Genomic DNA, 25484 nt, shown 5'->3' on the forward strand with positions numbered 1-25484 from the left:
ACCTGTAGCATAACGCGAAGTCTTAAGGGAAAAAAGCTTCTACGAAAGTAAGGGGACTGGTAGATGTGTTCCACCAGGTAACTCCGATTTTTTTTATATTTGTTGTATTTGAGAAACGAACTGTTTTTTAAACTTGACTGAAAGTTTTCCACAGTCCTTTTGAACACCAGGGGAGAATCATGGCATTTTTCTTCTTCAATTCTAACACATTTGTAGATATTAGAATGAAAGAAAGAAAGAAAAATCTGTAACTGTAAAAACAATCAAAAAAAGAAATAGAAAGTTGTCGTGGATATGAAGTGATTCTACCGTTACAAAGTTCCTACGGTGTTTCCCAAAGCCTTAAACATCTTTGACTGTGTTTGTTCAGTTAATAACTTGAACCACCATGCGTCTCCATCGTTCGTAGAAACACGGAACACCTGTCATAGATGGAATAAAAAAAATTCCAATACAAACAAATTTTCCACTAAGGGCAGCATCGGGCGACACTTCTCATGATTAAAAATGCAACAACGGATACAGATACGGTACTTATCCCTAACACTCCTTTACTGTAGAGCACTTGGAAGGCGTCAGTAAATCGTAAGGGAGGAAACACGTTTTTAAATGTATTAATTTTTCATTGGGCGTTTTATGCGTTTACAGTAGGAAGCAGGTGTGTTGTTTCACATGTCCACTATCGAATTGAGTGAAGCATTTGAAACAAACAAAAATGCGGTTTGTTATAGATTAACTCGTTATAGCAATGAAAATGTATCATAAAGAAATTCTTTTATTTTTTATTGACTTCCGTTTAGAATTTTGTGATGCTCAATACAAGGGTTTATGGCTAAATGTCACCAATACTAACTTGAAATGCTAAAACAAACTCGACACGAGCTGGGAAACACAAAATGAAGATTTCCTAAAGAAAACCCATCCAAGCAGCTGATACATGTTGGCAATCGATAGACCTTTAACCGTAGCCAGAACCATAAAAATGCCGCTCGTCTGGAAGTCTGTGTCTGAAACCGGCCTTCTCGGTCCATCAACGATTGCCGCAATTCATGACCACACAATGTGTATGCTTTTTTAACAAACTCAATTTCCTTCCCCAACGTCATGCCAACGAATGCTTTCGATTGAAAAAAAAACCACAAAACCATTGCCAACCACTACATGCATACCCGGGACGAATTCATAAATTAAAGAGGTTACCGCATGGAGGAAAACGAGTAAAACAAAGCACTGCAACGGTGTCATTTGAGCTGCTACGACAAAATTCAGCCCTAGTTGTGCTAGAGAGCAAAAAAGAACGTAAAGAACGTACGTTGTTAAAGAGTCCGTGCACTGCTTACCAGCGCTGTATGACGTCACTCAACGAATTCGGTACGTTTGCGGGACATTCTTCAAGATCACACCGAACCCTTTTTTTTACACACCGCCAGCAGTAGCCAGGCTTGCGTGGAACTTTGTAGAAACATGGATCCATTTTCGTGTCCGCTCCCTTAGCGTGTCGCGAAGGCAGCCAGAACACCCAAAAACACCTTACCGCACTCGAAAGACCGTAGAAGTACCTTGACGTGATGGTGGAAAAAAGAGTCGTAAAAATGAAAACCAATCCCATGCCACCATGCTGACGGATTGACGGAGCGCAAAACGTAAGGTTAGGTTCAAGGCGGTCAGTTTTTCGCTACCTCTCCGCTACGCGAACATGAAATGTCAACTGAGCGGGCTGAGAAACAATGTGGCAAGTTGCGAGCGGGGCAACCAGAGGTGGCAACCAAAAATAAAACCTCCAAAATTAGTCTAAGGCAAGTTTATCACCCCAAAGTGTGTGCGAGCGGGACGCGGACGGCGTTTTGCGCGACTTCTTAGCCCGTGGACGCGTAGATGCAGGTGTCGAAGTAGAAGTAGTCGTCTACATTATCGAGTCTGGTGGGCGTTGACGAATGTGGGATCAATCACATGGTCATAAGGTAGAATGAGTAATATTTGTTAGCTATTATTTACCGAGCACGGTTCCAATCGTTATCTGACATGCAAGGTGGACCCAACTTTACTAAAAAATGTTACCAGTCGTAAACTCAATCTACCTAGAATGGATGAAAAAGAGTTTTTCTTAATAAATACGTTATAACGATCATATCCTCATTACACTACTGTATATTTAGCTAGACAACTTATTTTCTTCCACCTGGTCTATTATGAAGACTGATTCCAATGATCAAATTTCTTGTTGTTGTAATGTTATAGGAACGAGCCTATTTCAGTATTTTAACGAATAAAAACAAAACGTAATTTTCTTAAATAAGCTTGAAAAATGTTCCATTAATAAAAAGTAATACAAAACCTATTTATTGAACTCAGCTTTTGTTCCATGATGAGAAAAAAGCTTCGCCTTGTAAATAAAAGCGCTGCCGTATCAATCGTGACGATGTTACAGTGTGTTTATTTAGCGAATAAATGACAGGCAGAGAAAAAATTCTCTTAATTTTACAAACAAGTCATCAATGTAACCTCAAGGTAGGCTTCAATTCGTGGAGATGTTGAAGGAAGGGTTTTTTAATTTGTATTGAAAAAGCGGTGAATAAAAGTGCAAAACAGCAACCAATAAAAATGTAACAACGTGAAGAAACACAAATTTATTTGTATCTTTGTTTTTTTTAGTAAACTGTGAAAGCGTTCTGAGCGTACTTAGCATATGATCTAAATATTTAGTCGAGTATTACAGAGTTAAATAATTTGAAAATTAAAAACTCCAATATTGTATAACATTCTTTCAATTTCAACAAAGAATGAAACAAAACCGTACAAACTTTCCAGCTGACGTTATGTTTCTTGTTATACACTGGCCAACTCTCATTATCTTAATCTTGCCTCGTTTTGGCGACATTTCTTGTTTCATATTCCCTCCTATTCTCGATGTCGCACACTACTTTTCATCCTCGATCTTCATCAACGCGCTGCCAGTTGATTATTACTGTTGTGCCTTATTAAAGTTTTGAGTTTCGCTTGATGAGACATCACTTACCCGGGAGGGCGGAGAAATTGTTAAAACACACACACACTAACCAACACCCAGCCATGGGTAGAAGCGACCGTGGATTTTATGGCCTCTCGGTTGGCCAGTTCCTCGGTTTATTATCTTTCATCCATTAAACTTATGACCCACCCCGGAGGTTGACCAAAATACGTGCGTGATCGTGACACATATCGCTGGCACGAGGGAGGCTAAAAAGTTCCACCGTTTTATCAATTATTTGATCTGTTTGGAGAACTGTGCTTTAGCCACAAAAACCTCGTCGGATCGATGGAGTAACAAGGTCTGGGCAGGAAAGGACTCCTTTTAAGCCATTAGCGATGCAAGGAACGTACTCAGATATGGGCACCCATGTATATAATACCACAGATCGTAAAACTGTAGACATTTTAAAATATCAACATTAAAACTACATCGAAAGGCTAAAGAGAAGTCCAAGCCGAATGCTTGAGAATTTGTTCAAGCACCTTCTTTACTTTCATATCCATAAAGATAAATTACTTCTTTTGTGTGGTACATTCTTGTAATTCATTGCTCAAGTTATAAGACAAGAGGCGTTATAATTTATACCCTCAAATGAGACTTTTATTTACTGTAGAACAACCATAAAAGCAGACACCTGTGTCTTTCTGGAATTTATTGAAAATTGTTTTTACGCCACACTTGTTTCCATGCCCTTTTCGCTTGTTCAAGGGAGGACATTCGATGTTCAACTACAATATTGACTCCCCATGTTAGAACACTAAAGTAAGAAAAGAAATCTCCTTTCGAAGGACGTTTACGTACGAATGTAAAGTGAGAAGCACGTACAACAAGCAAAGGAAGAACAAACAGAGAAAACACAGCTCGGCGCAACGTTTCCGGTAGTCACTCGATGCATTAGCTCATGGTGGCGAAATAAAATCGTCAGAGCATCCACAAACTAACCCCGCTCCCCCTGGGGGTGCGGGGGGGGGGGGGGGCTACCACACAAAAAGGCAAGCCAAAAGTTGTGCCACTTCAACAGTTGGGAATTTTCGCTCGTTTATTTTTGCCCTGCAGTTCTTCCTGCCATCCTCATCCGATTCAGCTTTGCAGCATTATGCGGCACGCGAAAGGGTCCTTCGAAGTCATCCGAGTGCTCTGTTTATTTCGCTATTGACTGTGTAATTTGAAAGTTGGAAAAGTTACAGCTATTCAAACATCATAGCGTAAGAAGGTTGGGGGGGGGGGGGGGGGGGTAGTATGGCTGTGCTTTGAAAAATCAAAAAGGTGAAAAACACAAATAGAGTCGTTTGATGAACAAAAGCACAAACGGCTTTGTAGGATTTCGTTTTTTTTTCTAGGTAAAGAGTACTTGAAGTTTGAATGGCGTTTTTGGCGACCTTTAACGAGAGCCTAAGTGGATATAAATTCATTCCCATTGACGGAAAAATAGAGCTCCGTGCTTCAGTTTAATGTAGATTCAGTATTTAAGATTCTATTCAGTATGGTCGGAAAAGCAAATTGAAACTCAAACCACTAGTCAGCCGCAGCTCGTTGGTTGATCTTTTACGTCAGCTGTCCAACTGATCGATACCACCACTACCTGCTTGTGAAGGCATTGCAGACCATGGCCCGATGCTGAACCATCAGCAGACTTCTATTCTTGGAAGGCAGTTTCGCAGCCGGCCTGAGTATATCCTTTGACTTTAGGCGAAGGCATTTTTCTTGCTGTTTTTTTCCGTTCTGCCCTGCAGTTTTACTTTGCAGAGATTTTTCCATTACTTTTTGCATGTCTGAATAGCTGCGGCTTTGCGTCGCGGGTTTGAATTCCATTTCTAACCGGTCACATTCTTTTGTCGGTGGAGCGGTTTACTTTTTGCCTTTCCACGCAGTATAGTTTATTTCTTCCAAGGCCCTTTATGTGTTTTTTTTTTATATTTCTTCAAGGATAAAATGTCCAGGAAGGATGAATAAAGAAAATCTTTTCTTTATACCGTTTCCTTCTGTTCTCTTGATGTGTATGCACATTTCCCTCGTTGACCGAATTTCGATTGCCGAAACGAGTAAATTAGGTCACAAGTCGACACCTCGCACACTGACACACAAACAAATGACGTCCAAAAAAAAAGCACAACGCCACCTGGATCCCATTGAAACGCCCATTGGAAGGATATGGGTTGGGGGTCCGTTTCCTATTTTGGCTTCCTTTATTTCCACGACGACAAATGGAGGCACCAACAGTTCGATGTCCTCGCGTCAGGATCAACCTGCTAGAGGGGTTGAGTCGGATGGCGTGAAGGGGAGGAAGGGTTGAGTTGAGACGAGCAACCTGTGAACCATGCGACCCCATTCCAGGTTGACCTCTACCACACCAAACCACCAGCCCTCTTTCCCCCGTTGTGTGTGTGTGTGTGTGTGTGTGTGTGTGTGTGTGTGTGTGTGTGTGTGTGTCGCAACGGGGAAATGATTAATAATTCACCAACCACTCACTCGCTCGAATCCCATCGCAGAGAGTAGCGCAAAGCGGCAGAATACTTTTACGTGATGTTTGTCTTTTTATTTAAAATCAAGTTATAATTCACATCACTTCAATATTTCTCTTTTTTACTTTTCTCTTTTTTACAGTGCTAGTATTTTTTCACTTCTATTTGATATCCCTGCGAAAGGGTATCCCATTCGTTTGAGGCGGGACGGACGAAACGAATAAAAATCGAACACACATTTACGCTCCCTTTAAGATGGCCGTACCCAACGATGATCTCATCGTTACGGATTGACTTAACAAAAAAAAACCATAGGAAAACGAAGGAAAATCACAACACAACCATTGCTCATGGCTATCACTCTCACCATGCTCACCTTTCGTACGTCACACGGGAGCTGCACCCGAAAGAAAGTGTGCGGTGAAAAAAAAAAACAGCAAAACTTGGGCAAAAAATACTTGAGGTAAGCAGAAGAGCCGCACGAACGTATACACGCCAAGGGAACGCCACGGAACGCCGCGGAGACACCAGACCGACCGTCGTTACAACGAACGAACTCCTCCTAACCAGCGACAAACGGTGACTGAAAGTCGGTACGGAACGAAATGTTTCAAATCGCTCCAACGAACGCCTCGCGTGCGGCTCCACAACACGCCGTGATGACGCTTGGTTGCCGCCATCGCGACCCCCTCCCACCTCCCGCGACCCCGTTCCGATGGGTCGCCGGATCACCGAACGTGCTAACTGTTGTGCCGCCTCGCTGATGGTTGGTGTTGGTCTTTTTCCCTTTCGGTTGTTTTCTTTCCTTTGCCATGCTCGGCTGTCGAGACGGTTCGTAGCCGGGAACTTTACGGTCCGGAGGTAGCAGGGCGCTCGCTGACACACTGCGTTACGACTCGGCGTCGACGGCTGGACTACCCTGCTGGCCGGTGGTCTGGGACACGAAGGCACTGCAGAAGTATGCGAGAGAAACCAGTAGCTAGTTTAGAGGTCCAACCAGGACGCCCTTTGTGAGAGGGCTCTTCCAATACAAACACAACGTGGTCCACTCGAAATTACTCAATGGAGACGCATGGTCCGGAAAAGTCACGCTTCGCTTCGCTGACATGTGCACGCACACACACACATACATACGCAATCCAGTTGCTTTTCCCATGCCGCTTTTCTTTTTTCCCCACTGTTGCTCATCTGCGAATTGCTTCGAACTTCGATTTTCATTCGGCGCCCCTGTTACTGGCAAACGAAAACAAAAAAATACACTTTCTTAATACTCATACGCACCACGGTGTAAGAGAAAAAGAGTGCACGATAAATAATCGCGAAAAATCACAGCCATATAAAAATTCTTCATCATCCACAAATGGCTTTGCAATAAGGACTAACGTAAGGAGAATTATGGGTACGCTTCACACGACGGATGATATATGCTCTGCTACGATCAGTCCCACGCTTAAGCATTTCAAGAGGATGCCCGGAACGCAAAGTAATTAGTGCATCATTGTTTGTCGCGTATCGGGGTGAGAAAATCGAGACTGAAAGGCCTTGATGATGCACTGTTGACAATCGGTTCGTAATTGGCTGACATCATCGATGAGCAATAATTTACGGTATCTGAGACCGCCTTATCAGTATTTTGGTACGGCATGACCTGCGAGACCTGCGTACCATGTGAGCTTCCTCCACTCGTTCGCCTTATCGCTGGCTTATTCGATATAGCATTCTAAACATAGCTTCGATGATCTTCGACTATATCTTATCAATTTTTATGAGCCTTTAATTTCCACCGTAAAGCCTTAAAGCATTAGCTCAGTCATGCGGCATGCCAATTTTGTTGTGACTATTGTTTTTTGCAAACGAATTTCAAACTGTGTGGTTATAGAATCATATTGAAGTCAGAAAATGATTTTTTTTTGTATATTCCACGACATTTTGTTGTATATTGTGTTAGAGTAAAATTTGAAATTTTACCAATTTTTTATTTAATTTCAGTTAACTCTAACATTAAATTATGTTAACTAACTGATTTTTTTATTGGTAATTGTAATTTAAATCATATCTAAGCAGGCTGTCCACGACTATGGCACATGATTTTCTATTCATCCGTTTTGCCGAGGCAAACGCTTTTAACACATTACGATTTTAACACATGCACAGCCACTTATAGTTCTGCAGTAAATTGATGGCGCATAGATCATAAAACAACGACGATCAATCTCACTAAACATCTAATGACATCTGGTTTCATCTGAACCGTTGTTTAGCGGAACTATTTAGCACAATGTTTTATGTGCTTTTAGTTTCCAAACGCTACTAGCATTCAAATCTCGCCTGCATGTGATGCGTTCCTACGTTTGTTGGACAAAATTTTCGGAGCGTGAAGACAAACTCTTGTGCCATTCATTATCACCTTCGGTCTTGATTCAGCATATAGTAGAGAAAATCTTTTGCTAGCTTGTATGTTCCACATCTATTAACGATCAGAAATTTCTCCGCTAACATCATGCGACAAAGAGCAGGAAAATCTGTAAAGTTAACCTTGCCAAAGTTTTTTTTATATGCATGATTAATTGATTTGTTTTTTTTTCTTTTGTTACCTACAGAATCAAATGTAAATACAATTGAATGAGTAGAAAACTACTAAAGGCGTAAAAGTAGATTGTAATTAAAACATAAAGCTAAATTACGATGGCAGTTCTTAAGCAGATCTATACAATGGAGAATGTTTGAATGCCCAACCTCGCCACCAAAATACAAAATAACTATCAGAAAGTTACATAAAATTTCCTTGAAGATAGGTCAAGTCACTGATGGAGCCAGCCGTGATGGGATTCGATGTGTAATATTTGTGATTGAATGTTAATAATTCTTCAAAATTCCAAGCTAGCAACGGCCAGTTTTTACATAATCGTTTTGTTTCACATTTTAGAGGTTTATAGTGCAAATCAGCATAGGAATCCGAAATTTATTCTCATTTTAGCAATTATATTGGTTTGCTACCACCACTGATTTCAATCGAATTAATCCAATCCGAGGAAAAATCCAATCGAAGTCCGTGCTACCACCGGTCATTTCAAATTTGGACCAAAATGTTAGAAACTTGTTTAAATAACCTTGGTCACAAGCAAGGTTACTGAAACTTTCCATGTCAAACAAACCAAAACAAACAAAACATGTTTACATTTTCGTAAACACCGGCGATTCTTGTTTGCGATTCATAATCATAATGTGGGGTTCAATATTACGTGCATTTGTCGTGCGCCAAGCTCCAACGAGAAGTTTCCTTTCATCAGGATGTGTCCAATATTCTAATCAACGGATGGCCGTACCGCTGAGAAGTAAAAAACCGAAATCAAGCAAACCCACGGTAAGAACATCTGCTCGACGAACAAACAAGTGTGACATGTGTTTAGTCTTTTCATTACCTTCCCTACAGACACAATACTTTGTTGACTCGCGACACGTTCGAACGGTGGGTGGAAACGGTGGCGACGGTTGCGTGTCCTTCCTTCGACTGTGGTGTAACGAAAACGCCGGCCCCGATGGCGGGGATGGTGGCAATGGTGGACATGTGATACTGCAAGCGACACAGGACGTGAAGGATTTCAACCACATTACCGCGCTTCTCCGGGCGGACGATGGAGCGAAGGGTGCTACAAAAGATTGCCATGGAAAGAACGCCAACCACACGGTGGTCAAGGTCCCGATAGGAACCATCGTGAAGAGCACACTCGGCAAGGTGGTCGGTGATCTCGACGCCGAAGGAATGATGTTCGTGGCGGCACGGGGTGGCGCGGGAGGAAAAGGAAACCAATTTTTCAAGAGCGACCTCGAACAGGCACCCCAGGTTGCGGAGTTTGGAGCCACCGGGGAAGAGACGGCGTATACACTCGAACTGCGCAGCATGGCTCACGTCGGTTTCATCGGGTTACCGAACGCCGGGAAAAGCACTCTCCTTCGGGCTATCAGTCGGGCCCGGCCGAAAGTGGCTCCTTATCCATTCACCACGCTGAAACCACACTTGGGAATGGTACAATACGATGATTACGAACAGATTGCCGTTGCCGACCTACCCGGATTGATTGAAGGCTCGCATAAGAACAAAGGTCTCGGTATACAGTTCCTTAAGCACGCGGAACGATGCAATGCGCTTCTGTTCGTGATCGATGCGTCGACCGACGAACCGTGGACCCATTATCACACGTTACTGCACGAACTGGGCATGTTTAGCGAAGAGTTGACCATGAGGCCACGCATTATCATCGCGAACAAAATCGATCTGCCGGAGGCGGAAAACAATGTGGAATTGTTGGCACACCATGTGGACGTACCTGTGCTACCGGTAAGCGCGAAAATAGGAACAAACATTGCTGAGATGTTGCAAGAGATCAGGATTATCTATGAATCTAGTCGGGAACACGAATCGCCTAATAACACGAACGAGGAAGAACAAAAGCGGTAAAGTGAAACACATTGTAGTTATTGTTGAAATAAATGTAAATTTTTATTTAGCGATCCATTTTAGGGCTTGCATAAAATTTAATCGGAAAAAACGATAGCAGAAATATAAAATGCAATTGCATCAAATGCACTTAAGTTTGCGCGGGCAGTAAGCAGATCGGTCTTTAGGTTGGTCGGCGCTTTACTCGAGCTTCGAAACAGCGAAAAGACGAGCCAGCTCCAAAATCTCATCCGCCTTGTCGTAGTTGCCGCCGGATGCTTGCGCTGACTCCGGCTTTCCACCACCCTTGCCGCCCATAACCGGCGCAATGTGCGAGATCCATTCGTTCGCCTTCAGACCCTTGTCGACGGCCGACTTCGGTACACTCGCCAGGCAGAATATCTTCTTCGTGTCCTCGTCGACCGAGAGGAAGAGAGCCGACTGCTCGGGGTTCACCTTGCGTACCTCTTTGAGTGCCGAATCGAGTGCCTTCGTGTTACTGAAAGCTTCCAACCGCTGCACCAGGAACGGTGCGTCACGATGCGCCTGAGACAGCTCCTTCGCCTTCTCGACCACGCCACTCGCAACGGCTGCCCTGGCTACGCGCTCCTTATCATCCAGCGTCTTTTTCAAACCTTTCAGAACGGTGCGCAGTTCGTCCTTCTTCACGTACGGGATCGTCGCCTGCGAAACGTCCTCCGTCAGCTCGACGATCTTTTTCACGTGCTCCTTTGCCTCCTTGCCTGTCGCATCCGCCTCGATGGTGGTCTTCAGCGCGGCCAGCTCTTGCTCCAACAGCTCCGTCTTTTTCAGTGCCTTCAACGCTTCCGGTCCGGTAAGGGCAACGATACGACGGATTCCCTTCGCGATCGCCTCCTCGGTCGTGATGACAAAGTCAACCATGTGCCCGGACTGATGGAGATGAGTTCCGCCGCAGAATTCCACCGAGTTGATCACACCCGCTTCACCGGTCGGATCGGCCTCGAGCTGTTCGACCGGCACACCGAAGGAAATTACCCGCACCGGATCCGGGTAGACCTCATCGAACACCGACCGAAGTCCGTTGATCGTCTTGGCCACGGCCAGGTTGGCCTCTTTCGCGTACACCGGCACATTCTTGCGGACAACTTCGCGCGTCAACCGCTCCGCTTCGGCCACCTGCTCGATCGTCATGGCGGCCTTGTTGGTGAAATCGAACCGAAGCTTCTCCGGCACCACGAGCGATCCTCGCTGATCCGTGTCCTGTCCGAGCACCTTCAGCAGCGAATGGTTGAGTGCGTGCGTGGCCGAATGGTTCTTCATCGTCAGCTGACGCCTTCCGGTGTCCATGTGGCAGTGGACCTCATCGCCAACGCGCAGCGTACCTTCGACAACCCCGATGTGCAGCACGTATCCGCCCCGGTTGTACACGAGCGACACATTGAACTCACTGCTTTCGTCGTTCACCTTCACCAGGTAACCCTGGTCGTAGATCTGTCCACCGCTTTCCGCGTAAAAGTTGGTACGATCCAGCAGCACGCCACATTCTTGCCCGGCCAGTACCTCCTCCACGAACGCGTTGTTGTGACGCAGGGCCACGATCTTACCTGTGCACGGTTCAAACACGTACTCCGCCAGCGGATCGGTCGATTGGGCCTTGTAGCGGTACTTGAACGAATCGTCCGTCGTCGGAACCTTACGCTCCTGTAGGTCCGAGATTGCGTGCACATCCAGATCGATCGTGGCCGTCTTGGACTTTTCCTTGCCCTGCGAAATGATGTACGATTCGTGCTTGGCCTTCTCGTAGCCCTCCATGTCGATGGTCATCTGCTTCTCCTCCGCCATCAGCTGGGTTAGATCGACCGGGAAACCGTAGGTGTCGTACAGGCGCCACGCGATATCCCCCGGAATGACCTTGCTGTTGCCGAGTTTAACGACCGTTCGGTTGAGAAGGTTTCTTCCACGGGAAAGTGTCTTAAGGAACTGTTGCTCCTCCTCGTTGATGACGTTTTTGATGTGCTGCGGATCTTTGCGCACCTCGGGGAATGTGTCCCCGAGCAGTAGCACCACCGTATCGACGAGAGTGGCAAAGAATCCCGGCTTGGCGCCTAGCTTTTCCGTGGCGTAACGGACCGCACGGCGCAAGATTCGTCGCAGCACATAGCCACGTCCGGTGTTATCGGGGAATCCACCGTCGGCGAGTGCGATCGTGATCGTACGGGCATGATCAGCCAGCACGCGGTACGCCATATCCACACCATCCACGTCGGCATCCCCGACACGTCCCTGATACCCTGGTGCTCCCGTTCCCTTCTGGATCGCGTCGAAAAGCGGCACAAAGACGTCCGTATCGTAGTTCGACCGTTTGTCCTGGATGACGGACACAAGCCGCTCGAATCCCATACCACAATCGATGTGCTTCTTCGGCAGCAACTTTAGCGAACTGTCCTGCTCGCGATTGTACTGGATAAACACCAGGTTCCAGATCTCCAGCACGTCCGGATCATCCATATTGACCAGCTCCGGTACGCTGCGGCCTCCGATGCGATCGAAGTGCAATTCCGAGCACGGTCCACACGGGCCCGTTTCACCCATCTCCCAGAAGTTGTCCTTCATGCTGCCCGGCAGAATGTGTTCCTCCTTTACGCCCAACTTGAGCCAAATCTCGCGGCACTCCAGATCCGGCTCCAACCCGGACTCCGGATGGCCGCCGAAGTAGGTGACGTACAGACGCTCCTTCGGAAGCTTCAACCGCTCGGTCAGCAGCTCCCAGGCCCAGGTACAGATTTCTTTCTTGAAGTAATCGCCGAACGACCAGTTGCCCAGCATCTCGAAGAACGTGTGATGGTACACGTCCTTGCCGACGTCATCCAGATCGTTGTGCTTACCGCCGGCACGGATGCACTTCTGCGTGTTGGCCGTGCGCACCCACCGGGCCATGTCACTGTTCGGGTCGACCGTACCGAGGAAGATCGGCTTGAACTGGTTCATGCCCGCGTTGGCGAACAGCAGCGTCGGGTCATCGAGCGGAATCACCGACGACGAGTGCACGTACAGATGTTCCTTTTCCTTGAAGAAGTCCAGGAAAACGCTCCGGATTTGCGAAGCCGTCAGTGAGGTATCCATGTTGGTTGCCACGAAGATTTACTACTGCAAAAGAATGGAAAAACATCGAACGAAGAAAGGAACATGAAAACATTCGTCTACGTAAACCGGTTTTTCGGCCGGGGGAGTGGTGGGCCGGTACTTTCACTTCTTTATGCATTCCGAACGCACGTCTGGCGCAATGTGACACGCGGCTAAAAGGCAGTAGAGCAAGCACTTTTCTAACCACTATATTAGTAAGCCGACGGAATGATTTCGTCATGCACACATCGATCCGGTGAAGAATATTTCCTCCCGACACTGCTACCTTATGTCACCATTTTGCGGAAAGTACAATTCCATTTAATCACTTTACTTACCGTTGAGCGAAGGAAACAAAACTACAATGATCTCTGCGACACTTTCGACCTAAAAATAATCCACAGATAAGCCCCGCAATGCGTAGAAAGGTGTACGGATAAAAAGCGAGGCTTTTCCACGTTTCGACGTGTTTCGTGGATCCGCGAAATGACTGCACCAAGATCAATGGAAAAGAGGTCGCAGCATACCATGTAACGAGAGAAAAACCGAGGGAAAATGTTTGACAGTTGGTTGAAATGTTGTTTGCCTCCTACGAGCAGCCAGGGCACAACTGCAAATATGGCATGTCTCATCAACAGAGCGGTAATTGAGGCGTTCGGAATATGTTCTGCAGTTCCAGTTCGGTAGTGCATCAGAGCGGATGTTAGCAGTGCACAAGTTTCCTGAAGTAGTTAGCGGAAAAGTAAGGTTAGCTTACGGCACGACCGTGTGGTGACGCCGAGCTTGAGCTCAGGTCAGACAAATCCCAGCTGCCGCACATCTCGTGCTGTTTGAGTTAATCAAGCGGACCACGAGTGTTTGTGTCCTGACAACGGAAGGATTTATTCCTCCCGTGGACGGCGGGTGGATATATGGCTATTATAGCCGGTCCTAAAGGACGAGCCCCTTCATAGGAGTTCGGACAGAGTCGGTAGACCTCTGATTACGAGTAAGGGAACAAATTGTTCGACTTAGGCAGCGCTCTGTGAACAGTCCAACAAACACGACAAACACGACTTTGTTCGAAGGGTGCTCTGCGAATTGTCGTGAAGAACTGTCACTCTCCCAGCAGCAAGGTAGCAGAATAAACAAGGTATATACTGTTTCTCCGTGGAATACAGCCCTGCACGACAAAATCAAACTGTTTTGTTCTGTGTCGTGTTTGTCTGACATGTTCGATGCAGGTTGACAGAGCACCTCCATATGATTGCATGGGTTTGATCGTTTTTTTTTTTGTCGTGTTTGTCGTGTTTGTCTTGTTCGATAGCTGACAGAGCGCTGCCTTAGTCTAGGGGGATATACCCCGACTTGCATACCGAAAGAAGAAGAAGAAGACCCGACCTCTCTTTTTACTGATCTTGGGCTGCACGTAGCACACAAGGTGACTGCAATCAAAGTCGAGCTCAAATCCTCCTCGTTCTATTCACCTTGGAAAGCTGACGTCTAATGACAACTGTCACGTTATGCAAAATAGTGAACCTTCAAAAAAATTGTAACTTTGACCACGCCTCGATGCTGTCAGTTTTCCAGGCGGCGAAATATTCTGAAGTTTCTACAATCCTACGTGTCGTCGAAAGTAAACAATCCAAAGACGCGCAATTAATCGTGGAAAAAACTGGTTCTCGGTTCTTCGTTGTGACCAGAGTTTAATAGAAAAACCGGCAAAGTGGCGGAACCACCGAAAATGAAGCTGATCGACTCCGTCGTTCGAAGCTTCAAAGTGGCCAAGGTGTTCCGGGAAAACACGGACAAAATCAACGCCATCGACTTCTCGGCGCACGGCGACATGCTGATCTCGTGCAGCGAGGACGACCAGATCGTGCTGTACGACTGCGAGAAGGGCACGCAGATCCGGACGGTCAACTCGAAGAAGTACGGCGTCGATCTGATCCACTTCACACACGCCAACAACACGGCGATACATAGCTCGACGAAGGTAGACGACACGATCCGCTATCTCAGCCTGCACGACAACAAATACCTCCGATACTTTCCCGGCCACACGAAGAAGGTGATTTCGCTGAACATTTCACCGGTGGAGGACACGTTTCTTTCCGGATCGCTCGACAAGACGCTCCGACTGTGGGATCTCCGTTCGCCCAACTGCCAGGGTGTGATGCAGCTCAACGGACGACCGGTGGCGGCGTACGATCCGGAGGGGTTGATCTTTGCCGCCGGGGTCAATTCGGAAAGCATCAAGTTGTACGATCTGCGGTCGTTCGACAAAGGTCCCTTTGTAACATTCAAGTTAAACCAGGAAAAGGAATGCGACTGGACGGGCCTAAAGTTCTCGCGAGATGGCAAAACCATTCTCATCAGTACAAATGGTTCGATAATTCGGCTTATCGATGCGTTCCATGGAACACCTCTGCAAACATTCACAGGTAGGAAAAGAAACATCGTTTGTTCCGTGTCAACACTTCATCGTTGCCGTTTACATTTCAGGACACCTGAACAACAAAGGCATCCCTATTGAAGCCTCATACAGTCCGGATTCACAGTTCATCTTTTCTGGTAGCACAGACGGCCGGGTGCACGTATGGAATGCCGATTCGGGGTACAAAATCTGCGTCCTGAACGGCGATCATCCGGGACCGGTGCAGTGTGTTCAGTTCAATCCCAAGTTTATGATGCTCGCTTCCGCCTGCACGAACATGGCGTTCTGGCTTCCGACGGGTGACGATGTCTGAGGGGGGACGAAGCTTTACTTTTTTTTTATCTGCACACCGTCCCAAGGGAAACAAGGAACACGACACGGTTCCAGTTCGGAAGTACACTACCATCACCAAAAGCAACGTAGATTTTGGAGTGATGCGGGCGTAAAATGTGTACTGTTTCGGTGAATTTTTATTTCCGAGAGACACATGAACTAGTTTCTTTTTCAGGAAACCAACAGGAATAAAAATAAAACTAAAACAAAACCAGAACGAATTGTTTAGTTCTTTTTTATTCAAATGAGAAAATGGTGAGCCGTGAGCATGTGAGAAAAACTGACAGCATCACCGGCTTAATCAGCTGACGTTCTCACCTTCTCACGTTGCGGGCATAAACAAAACTTTCAATCGTATTTTATTTTTGTTTGTATGATTACGCAGTGCGAAAGTAAAGTTGTGAAACTCTTGTTTTGTTAATAAAGTAGTAAGCATTTAAAATGATGAGATGTAGTGCGAAAACTGTCTTCAATGTAGCAGTTCGATCTACATTTTGCAATGGTGCTACATCCCAGTCGGGACGGGTTGCATGTGATAAGATATCGTGCCACCGGTATTGGTCCCTAAGAACGGTATGTATTGCATCATGTGTTCCACAACCTAGCGAAACAAAATTTACCTTCAAAATGCACCTCATTATTACCAGCAACAAACCATCCGCATGCTGCATGTCTCCACATGCTCAAATCAACTCGGAAAACAAAAAACATGCTCCGAACTAAACGTATCGGATGGAAATGGCACACCGGCAGTTAATCAATTCACGAACCGATCACACAACTGTGGTGAGCTGCGAACGGAACACGTTGGCCAACAGGTGGTCCTATGTGGGTGGCTGGAGTTTTCGAGGATGAACAAGTTCTTCACTCTACGCGATGGATATGGAATCGTGCAGGCACTTATCCCCGAGGAGCTATGCCAACAGGTAACCCTGGAAGGGATGGCATTTGAGTCGATTTTGCGCGTAACTGGCACCGTTCAACAGCGTCCCGAGGGCCAGACAAACCAGAATTTACCGACCGGAGCGATAGAAGTGCACGTCAGTGGATTGGAGGTGTTGAACGAGGCCAAAAAGCGACTGCCAATCAACGTGAAAGATCACAATCGGGCGAAGGAAAACCTGCGTCTCGAGCATCGATATATTGATCTGAGGAATCGGCACATGCAGCATAACTTGCGGCTACGATCGCAGGTGATCATGAAGATGAGGGAATGTATGATCAACGATTATGGTTTCGTGGAGGTGGAAACACCAACCCTTTTCCGGCGAACACCTGGCGTAGGTAGAGAAGATAGTTTGTCAAATGCCATCCACTCACCAATTTTCCAATTCTTTTCCAGGGTGCGCAAGAATTTGTTGTACCATCGCGGAAACCGGGCCACTTTTACTCGCTCGTCCAAAGCCCTCAACAGTTCAAGCAAATGCTCATGGTCGGCGCCATCGATCGCTACTTCCAGATTGCCCGATGCTACCGGGACGAATCGACACGCCCCGATCGGCAGCCGGAATTTACCCAGCTCGACATTGAGCTTTCGTTCACCGATCGTGAGAAGGTGATCGCGTTGATAGAAAACGTGTTGGGCAAATCGTGGCCCTACCGGGAGGATCAACCGATCCAACATCCTTTCCCACGCATGACGTTGAGTGAAGCTATGGAACGGTTTGGAAGCGATAAACCGGACACACGGTTTGGGTATGAGTTGACGAACGTAACAAAGCTGATCGAGAAGCGGCTCGTCCCCGATGGTGTGAAGGAAAAGGATTTCCGATCGTATGCTGTCGTCGTGAGGGCAGAGGAAGCTCGTAAGCTTCCCACGGGGTTGAAGAAATCATTGGAAGAAATTGCGAAAAAGAGCAATTTTTGTAAGTTTACCATGAGTAAAATCACTCCCGATTGGTCCACCGGTTCCATCGTTCGTCTGCTCGGGAATCAGGGAACGGTTTCATTCAGTGAACAACTGTTCCTTAAACCAGATGATCTGCTTCTGCTCGGCTGGGGCAAGGAAACGTACGTGGTAAGTTTGCCTTATTCAATAATAAGCACATGCGAACTTGCATGTTGTATAGACTTAAAAATCGCTTTTGCTTCCCCAGCAAAACATGATGGGGAGACTACGACTGGCCGCCTACGAAGCCCTCGAGGAGTCCGGTGCCGTACCGAAGCGCCTATCGCACGCGCACAACTTCCTCTGGGTAATAGATTTCCCGATGTTCAGCGAAAACGAAGAAACGGGCCAGATCGAGAGCACCCACCATCCATTCACTGCCCCACACCCGGAAGATGCAGACCGCTTGCGGGCGATCGGCGACCCACACCCGGAGGACATCTTCAGCATCCGCTCGCTCGCCTACGATCTCGTGTGGAACGGGGTCGAAATTGGTGGGGGATCCATTCGCATCCACAACAGCCAGCTGCAGCGGACGGTCCTAAAGGATGTGCTGAAAATTGAACACTCCCATCTGCACCACCTGCTGGACGCGCTGGAAAGTGGATGCCCACCGCACGGAGGGTTCGCGATCGGGCTCGATCGGTATGTGGCACTGCTCTGTAATGCCGCCTCCATTCGGGAGGTGATTGCGTTCCCGAAGAGTCTCGACGGTAAGGATCCACTGTCGAAGGCGCCGGTACCGATCAGCGAGGAAGAGAAACGGATCTATCACATAAAAGTGGTAGAGTAGAATGGAAACCGCTAGGTAAATATAATCGCTTGTAATATAAACCCCACTGCCGTTCGTTGGCTTCCCTTGTGTATCGTTAAAGAGAAAGAACAAAATACTTTTTTATTACAAAAAAGGGCGAAAACGGATACAAAAAACATTTTATCAAATTATGAACAATTTTCATCAAAACAATGAACATTTTAGAATGGAATTTCGGGACAAACGGTTCGTTCAACCGTGACGCAGTCGGTCTCTTGTGATGTGTTTCGTGAATGACTGCTAACAGCTAATGGCTAATATCGGCATTTTGGTTTTGGCACAACAAACGGTCCAAAGGCACCCAGTGACCCAGTCTTCGCTTCCTCCTCCGGCTACACCAGCACGTCGTTGTAGTTGGTGATCACATAGTCGTGATAGTACATCATGATGGCGAGCGGTTGCCCCAGGATGATCGACGCCCAAACGAGCATGTTACCCCAGCGCGGCCCGTAAGTAGTTTCCATGTATTTTGCGATGAACGAGAGCGGTATCTGCGCCATCATGCCTGTGAAGGCCCACACCTTGAACGTCTTCAGCGGTACGCTTACCAGGTACTCGTGGAAGAAGGCACTGAAGAAGAACACGATCACCGACGCGCTGATTTTCGAGTAGCCCAATTCTACCACCGGGATGTACAGATGTCGTACGCACCATCTGAAGTGAAGCGAAGCGGGATGTTAACTCGCTACGAAACGTTTGTCCCGTGTGTGCATATACTCACTTATGAACGGGCATGTTCCAGGTGCGCCAGAAGGTGTCGATGTTGTTCGCGTTCCACCAGTCGCTGTAAAAGTTTCGGTCGGCAAAGTGCAACAGCTCGCCCATCAGGTTCAGGAACGAGTGGAACGTTAGGTAGAAGAAACACAACCACATTAAATGGTTCGGAATCTTGGGGTGAGAAAAAACAACTAATAGGTACCATCGAAACCAAGTGGTGTTATCTTCGAAACTTACAGCCAGCTTCAGCAAACGTTCGGCCGTTTTCGTGAGGTCCATGTTGGAGAACGGTACGAGCGAATTCCGTACCGACGGTATCATCCATTGCTGGAACAGACCCATCACAATGTGAACGCCAATGATCACCTCGAGCATGCGCTTGATGAGGAACCGCTTCCGGATGCGGGTCGTTTTGGGGAAATTCAGCTCGTAGCAGAGGGTCGGTGCGAGCAGGAAGTAGAACAGGTCGGCCGGATGCAGGTTGTCCGGGTAGTGTACCAGTTCCGGTACCTTGTCCTTGTCGTTACAGTAACCGGTCGCGCTACCATTGCTCCCGCCCCGTTCGTGCTCCTGATCGCGTCCATTCTCTGGGGAAGGGAATGGAGGGAAATTGGTTAAAAATAGAGAACTTTGTGCGCCATCGAACGTCGCACAAAGCTGTACACTTACGCAACTGAGCAATCGTTATACTTTGGCGCCGACCGGAGCGGCTGTGGCGATGTTGTCGTTTCTCAACACGACACCACAGGTTGACCTGCACGTAGCTCCAGAGCTTCAGGAACAGTATGCAATAGATGAAACATACCGTCATAGCTCCGACTGGAAGGTAAAGGAAGCAAAAAAACAACTAATTACACCAGAGAAGGGCTGCATTGCATGCTTACGGAACCCGGTTCCCATTCGCTCGGGCTTGAACTAATTATAGTTCGACAAGTTCAAGGACGGCTAGGTGCGCCCCGCCGGATGGAGACCGTTGCCACAAACAGTAATTAAAAACCAACCCTGACACGAGCCAGCGATAAGACGGTTGTTGGCGTTTGTGATTCGGATTCGGTAGCAACGACATACCTAAACTAAAGATATGACCCTTCACGTGTATCACAACCATCGGGATGAGCACCAGCACGATAATGTTGATGACGTGCACAGTCATTCCGGCACTGTCGGGGATAATTTCACTCGCCAGACCACGCTCCATCATCAGGCAGATCATGACGGGAACGAGGGCATCTAAAATGGGTTATAACGAAAGGTGTGTGAGGATCGAACAAGGGTAAAAGTCACGTAAAATGGACCGCTCGATGCGATACTTACAACTGACGAGTAACACCGACGGATAGCCTTCACCTTCACCCTTGCCAGTGAGCACCGTGAACCACTGAACCGGATCAACGCGAATGCCGTATCTGGCAAGATCGAACACAAACGTTACAAAGTGCACGTAATCGGGCGGCATTAGAGTCAGTACGTACTTGATAAAGTTCTCGAGCACTAGCCGGATGCCTCCCATCGTGAGCAGGAGAAAACCCCAATTGACTAGACCGGTGAAGTTGTCGAACCCGGAGCTCCAGGAGAACAGCGAATCCCGTGGCCGGTGGCATCTGTGGTGAGCCGTTTCGATGTGCATGTAGGAGAGATGGAAAAACATAATTCGGGGAAAATGTTGTCCCGAACAATGGGCCATTAATGTTCGCCATGGTGATGTGACGGAAGGCTCGTCTGGGCGGAAGGTACCATACTCTGGACTCAGGGTTCGGGAAACTTTGTTTTATGATCATAGGATCGAATGTCCCTTGGTCTTAATCTTACTTTTTAGCTGGATGGACCAGATCGTCGAGTATGAGAACTCGTGCTATTATTTAATTTTCGTTCACAAGTTTGAGGGGTTTGTTAAATAGGATAGAACCACGTAGAAGTTGTACAAATCTGGAATGGGTTGTTTTATCACCGAAATATCACTCGCTAGTCATTGACGAGCCCTGCAAGACTGTAGTTTTAAATCCACTTTGACCTTGGTTCTTGGTACTAAATGTTAAGTGACGAAACGTTAAGGCGGGATCGTGTTACTGGAACATTAAACTGTTGTACATATTTCGACGTTTATTTAGGAGAAGATCATGTGAAAAATGGAGATCGTGCTATTATTTATTTTTTTAAATGCATGTTCTTTTTCTATCTAATTGAAAACTTTCACGAGTATGTCTTTAAGTAATATTGTTCAACAAAAAGTTTTTATTAATAACAACCTTTTTGCTGTTCCAATCTATTACTAGCCTATCACCGGGCTCACGCTGATAACACGCCGAACTTCCTTGACCTGGCGAATCTATGTCATTTCTGCAGGCCGTAATTCATGCTCGATTGCGTGCGGAAATGAAAAAGCTATTTTAGAAAAATGACTGGACACTTTCTTCTTGCCGATCGGACAAAGTTCACACCGATCGGTGTCGCAGGTTTGAACAAGTTCTTCGGCACCGGTACATCAACCTTCGCATCCGCGACATCACCATGTGGCAGGCGTGAGTCATGCCGTTGACAACATGATCGTCCGCCTTATGCCGTACCATTTTGCCTTCCCATGCTGCAGATGCAGATATGTACGATTACTCACGGTTTGTCCGGTTGTGATTTGCGCTGTTCCGACTCCTTTTTGGTGATCTCTTCGGCTCGCGTTACACTTTGTGTCCGCCGGTACCGGACCTTGTTCTCCTCCGTCGCTGATTGTGATGTTTCGCCCGACATGATTTAACTTGGCGCTCTTCTTGTGGGTTTCTTTGGTATCGTATCGCGGTTTTAGGATTACGGACTGCGGGTCCCCTGCCCCGACAAATGGTCTGGAAAGATACGTCAAAACAAATCGGACCGGGCCGTTACCATGCATGGTGAGATAAAACCGAGAAACAGTTTCAATTTCTTATCAGCCAAAGTTGTAAAAGTGGGGGAACGAAAGGTTTCGCCTATCGAAGGGAAATGTTAGAAAAATTATTAGGGACGCAACGTAACTTATTATCGGCGAGAAGTTTGTTAGATATGAAAATCCCGAAGAAGTTAGGAAGAAGTACGCGCAAATGCTTCATTCACGATGACTTTGAAAAAACTCTTCAACGACTATAAGTTGTAAAATACTTCATTGAGATTAGACAGAATGCGAGCGGTATTTTCCAGCTTGAGAACGACTTTTTTCAATCGAACTGTAGTCAGTTTGGCTACTTTTTTTTGTTTCTGTTTGCAGGTAATCCATTTCTAATATGTTCGCATATATCGGTCCATTGCTGTTTTAATAATAATATTTTTTCATTATTTAAACATATTTCAATCACTTTACTTAACATTTTAGTATTGCAAAACTTTTTTTATGTGACACGACATCCCCTAGCGAGACAAGGCCTCTCTCCGGAGAGAGTTTCTGTGACCAAAACTTATGGTTATATTCAAATAAATTCCCAAATCGCATCGTAAACCTAAAAACAACCTTCCAATGCAAATGCAACCGAACAAAGCTTTCCCGCGTCATCAGGTGAATTGCCTCCCCCGTGCAGCTGGTAACATCTTCCCGAAAACAGTTGTTGTCTGTTGCTGATAAGCGGAAAGCAAACATGTCTGCAAAACGAATTCCTCAACTTGCGGTGGGTGGTTGAAATGAGGTCAACAAGATTGCGCTGAAATGCATCCCGTGAATGCACCTCTAAGTGTCGCAAAGTGAACGAAAAAGTGAAGAAAATAAAATTACTTCTTTTTGCCACGACAACCAAAGATGCGGTGAGAAAAGCGGTTCTATTAGCAGGCTTTGCTAGTTAACGTACATTTTAAATTAATGTATTGAATAGATTCGAGAACTCGACAAACGATCATCCATTAATCGCAGTTTATCGCGCCGAACGGTCAAAGCCGGCGTTGTGTTGAACTTGACCCTGACAATGACACCTCGGCAAGAAGGTGGACGGAATGCGTGCGTGATTATCATTTTGTTTGTTTCGTCTACGGGCGCCTCCATCGATTTGCGCTCGATTCTGTGATGTAACGCTCGGACGTGCGTCTGTTGAAACCAGCGCAGTTAAAGTCGACGCCTCGTGTAATCCCATAATTCAATTGCATTAGCCAACCGCCATTGTCCGTTGCTGATTACTGCGATATGACGCCTTCGTTGCCGGTTATTGTTATTAGTATATTTCGCTCGGTGCATTTCATTCGCGTGTTTCCGCTGACAACAATCGCGCCCGGAATATCCACTCATACAGGCACAAACGGTGACTCGTAAACACTAGCTCGAACACCGGCGACACAACCTTGGCACTTTGCGTCGTCCCGCGGGGAGCGATTGCTGTAGCACATTAAACTCCTCAAACCCTGTCCGTTGGCCACTCATTACACTTTGCTTGCCGTTCCAATACTCGCGACCATTCAGCGGTGGAAGGTCAAGCGAGCGCAAGGGCCAGCGAGGGTCTCCCGTGAACTACTAACTTCTCCAAAGATGGTCGAAAAACTGGTTTTTCGTTGCTCTTCAAACGTTGAAACTGCGGTCAGCCGGTACCTTGAGGTATTTTTTTCATTTGCACTCCCTCTTATGGACACGCTAAAATTACGGCCCAAACACATTAAATTGCGCGATGGCATTTCGAGTGTAAACGAAATGGAGGGGAGCTACAGACGTTGTATAAATTATTACTATAAACTCGTGAACGATGACGCTTCCTGCAGTTGAGTATGGACAACAATACTGTCATGCGCCATCTCTTGGTTTTGTCACCGAACGGGATGTGATTGACCTCTCATGCTGGTATTCAACGTTACATAACAAGTGTATACCGTTTCGTAAAGTTGTTGCTCTTCAGTCGTGCCGGATTCTCTCCAGACTAAACTGTTCAATTGTCCATTGGGTTTGAAGTAACACACATGTAGACAAACACTACACTTTCCGTGCGACTGACACGTTTCTAGGAGCACTGCACTGGCCTGCAACCGATGCAACACTGTGCGCCCTGTTTTGTGCCGGCCAAGGGGCATCATCACCATCATTACCAGTCTCTATCTCGCACACCGGGGGCAGGGTGTAAAGTCGAACATTGCTGCGGGGTCTCTTATCAACTTCGTACGATCAAGGAACAGTTTAGCATTGCCGCCCAGTGGCCCTTATCAGTGTCCGGCACACGAGCATCAAGCTGCGAGGGGCGCAGAGGAGGCACCGACAGTTGCGGGACAGAAACAACCAAACAAGAAAAGCGAGAAGCGCACAAACAGATCAATGCGGTTAAGCTACGCGAGACTGGGAGACCATCATCGTATACACTATATCTAAGATGGTTGATACTAACCGGTGTGGGTCAATATAGTACACTTGGTTCACTGGAGCCACCAACACGCTGCCGGGTTTCGGGACGTACACGTACACAGGAAGCGCGTTTCGGGGGGTCGTGCTTTACCGATTAAATTTGGGCCCACAACCCGCGGAAACGGCCACAACGAAGATAACGAACCGGCTGATACGGTGATCGACTGAGCTGCGTATGACGAGGAATTCCGGCCGGCGCGAGACCGCCGCACATTATTATCACTTTCGATCCCGGCGACGCCACCAACCAAACTGACACCGATTAACGGGCGGTTCCTACGGTCGACCGCGTTCCGTTCGATCGCAGGGTGCCCTCGTGTGTTGGTAAGATCACGCACGGCGCATTTATATGCCGGTCGATGGCGAACACAGTGCGTGGCGTATAAATAAGATGTGGTAGTTTTCTAGGTGCACCAAAATACAGGCAGGTTCTAATAGACATCCGGTTCCGCCGGTTAGTGTGGAATAGATCCTTGACGACGTGGGTTCGGTTTCCACCCGGCACACGGCTCCTCCAAAAACTGGCATCCAGGGAAATGGCAATATCGAAAAAGTCGTGATTAAAACATGCAAATTGCTTCTCAAATAAGTGTCCGATGTTGTCTTTCTCATTTTTCTTCATATTTTGTGTTGTAACTTCTTATGTCTCGATTTGCCTATATGGCTTACATTTACGAACTCTGCTGTCATGCTGGACCATTGAGTGTACAGTATACTATCCGTAGTTGCAGGGGAAAATGAGATAGCGGGCGTTTGTTTTTAATCCGATATAGGTTCTCCCGTTACCACCACTAGCACTCTAAAAACCCCATGGAGGGTATGTTGTAATTACGCTTACACCAGGGGTCGGCAAAGGAGCATTAAAAGTTCGGCCAATGATGATCCGTTTAACATCAGATAGTACATAAACACTGTTCTAAAAATACTAAAAATACATGTAACATATGCACCACTTGGGATTAAATGTTATAA

The 25484-nt window shown here is 46.7% G+C and overlaps 5 protein-coding genes across 8 annotated transcripts; 3 read left to right on the forward strand and 2 right to left on the reverse strand.

Annotated features, from left to right (window-relative positions):
• The first annotated feature begins 8693 nt into the window (after nt 1-8693).
• On the forward strand, nt 8694-9988 carry LOC131265650 (mitochondrial ribosome-associated GTPase 2). The gene is made up of 2 exons (XM_058267936.1): nt 8694-8836; nt 8906-9988. The coding sequence occupies exons 1-2, from the start codon at nt 8696-8698 to the stop codon at nt 9929-9931; spliced, it is 1167 nt and encodes a 388-aa protein (XP_058123919.1). The 5' UTR covers nt 8694-8695; the 3' UTR covers nt 9932-9988.
• LOC131265649 (alanine--tRNA ligase, cytoplasmic) lies at nt 9955-13491 on the reverse strand. Of its 2 annotated transcripts, none has more exons than XM_058267934.1 (2): nt 13354-13491; nt 9955-13039 (listed from the first exon to the last, which is right to left on the reverse strand). In XM_058267934.1, exon 2 carries the CDS (start codon nt 13013-13015, stop codon nt 10112-10114), a length of 2904 nt encoding a protein of 967 aa, XP_058123917.1. In that variant the 5' UTR covers nt 13016-13039; nt 13354-13491; the 3' UTR covers nt 9955-10111. The 2 variants fall into 2 exon arrangements, with proteins under 2 accessions (XP_058123917.1, XP_058123918.1); XM_058267935.1 differs by having other exon boundaries at nt 9955-13036; nt 13354-13481.
• Nucleotides 13492-14669: 1178 nt separating this feature from the next.
• On the forward strand, nt 14670-15981 carry LOC131263215 (WD repeat-containing protein 82). The gene is made up of 2 exons (XM_058265381.1): nt 14670-15438; nt 15500-15981. The coding sequence occupies exons 1-2, from the start codon at nt 14739-14741 to the stop codon at nt 15742-15744; spliced, it is 945 nt and encodes a 314-aa protein (XP_058121364.1). The 5' UTR covers nt 14670-14738; the 3' UTR covers nt 15745-15981.
• Nucleotides 15982-16216: 235 nt separating this feature from the next.
• LOC131266867 (aspartate--tRNA ligase, mitochondrial) lies at nt 16217-18494 on the forward strand. The gene is made up of 4 exons (XM_058269536.1): nt 16217-16337; nt 16412-17044; nt 17107-17781; nt 17861-18494. The coding sequence occupies exons 2-4, from the start codon at nt 16427-16429 to the stop codon at nt 18443-18445; spliced, it is 1878 nt and encodes a 625-aa protein (XP_058125519.1). The 5' UTR covers nt 16217-16337; nt 16412-16426; the 3' UTR covers nt 18446-18494.
• Nucleotides 18495-18567: 73 nt separating this feature from the next.
• Nucleotides 18568-24747, reverse strand: LOC131266868 (diacylglycerol O-acyltransferase 1). Of its 3 annotated transcripts, XM_058269539.1 has the most exons (9): nt 23990-24129; nt 21795-22017; nt 20656-20784; nt 20498-20589; nt 20252-20413; nt 19853-20002; nt 19421-19770; nt 19188-19354; nt 18568-19120 (listed from the first exon to the last, which is right to left on the reverse strand). In XM_058269539.1, exons 2-9 carry the CDS (start codon nt 21923-21925, stop codon nt 18799-18801), a joined length of 1503 nt encoding a protein of 500 aa, XP_058125522.1. In that variant the 5' UTR covers nt 21926-22017; nt 23990-24129; the 3' UTR covers nt 18568-18798. The 3 variants fall into 3 exon arrangements, with proteins under 3 accessions (XP_058125522.1, XP_058125521.1, XP_058125520.1); XM_058269538.1 differs by lacking the exon at nt 23990-24129 and adding an exon at nt 24496-24747 and having other exon boundaries at nt 20498-20784; XM_058269537.1 differs by having other exon boundaries at nt 20498-20784.
• Nucleotides 24748-25484: the final 737 nt, after the last annotated feature.

Source organism: Anopheles coustani, chromosome 2, assembly GCF_943734705.1.
Source record: "Anopheles coustani chromosome 2, idAnoCousDA_361_x.2, whole genome shotgun sequence".
Taxonomy (NCBI): domain Eukaryota; kingdom Metazoa; phylum Arthropoda; class Insecta; order Diptera; family Culicidae; genus Anopheles; species Anopheles coustani.

Bases quoted from the DNA above. Each gene is read 5' to 3' on its own strand.
- LOC131265650 (XM_058267936.1), top strand. From the start codon at position 8,696: ATGTGGGGTTCAATATTACGTGCATTTGTCGTGCGCCAAGCTCCAACG. The intron at 8,837-8,905 runs GTAAGAACATCT...CCTTCCCTACAG, and splicing joins CGAAATCAAGCAAACCCACG to ACACAATACTTTGTTGACTC.
- LOC131265649 (XM_058267934.1), bottom strand. From the start codon at position 13,015: ATGGATACCTCACTGACGGCTTCGCAAATCCGGAGCGTTTTCCTGGAC.
- LOC131263215 (XM_058265381.1), top strand. From the start codon at position 14,739: ATGAAGCTGATCGACTCCGTCGTTCGAAGCTTCAAAGTGGCCAAGGTG. The intron at 15,439-15,499 runs GTAGGAAAAGAA...TTTACATTTCAG, and splicing joins ACCTCTGCAAACATTCACAG to GACACCTGAACAACAAAGGC.
- LOC131266867 (XM_058269536.1), top strand. From the start codon at position 16,427: ATGCTGCATGTCTCCACATGCTCAAATCAACTCGGAAAACAAAAAACA. The intron at 17,045-17,106 runs GTAGGTAGAGAA...ATTCTTTTCCAG, and splicing joins TTTTCCGGCGAACACCTGGC to GGTGCGCAAGAATTTGTTGT. The intron at 17,782-17,860 runs GTAAGTTTGCCT...TTGCTTCCCCAG, and splicing joins GGGGCAAGGAAACGTACGTG to CAAAACATGATGGGGAGACT.
- LOC131266868 (XM_058269538.1), bottom strand. From the start codon at position 21,925: ATGTCGGGCGAAACATCACAATCAGCGACGGAGGAGAACAAGGTCCGG. The intron at 20,414-20,497 runs GTAAGTATCGCA...AACCCATTTTAG, and splicing joins GTCGGTGTTACTCGTCAGTT to ATGCCCTCGTTCCCGTCATG. The intron at 19,771-19,852 runs GTAAGTGTACAG...TCCCTTCCCCAG, and splicing joins TATAACGATTGCTCAGTTGC to AGAATGGACGCGATCAGGAG.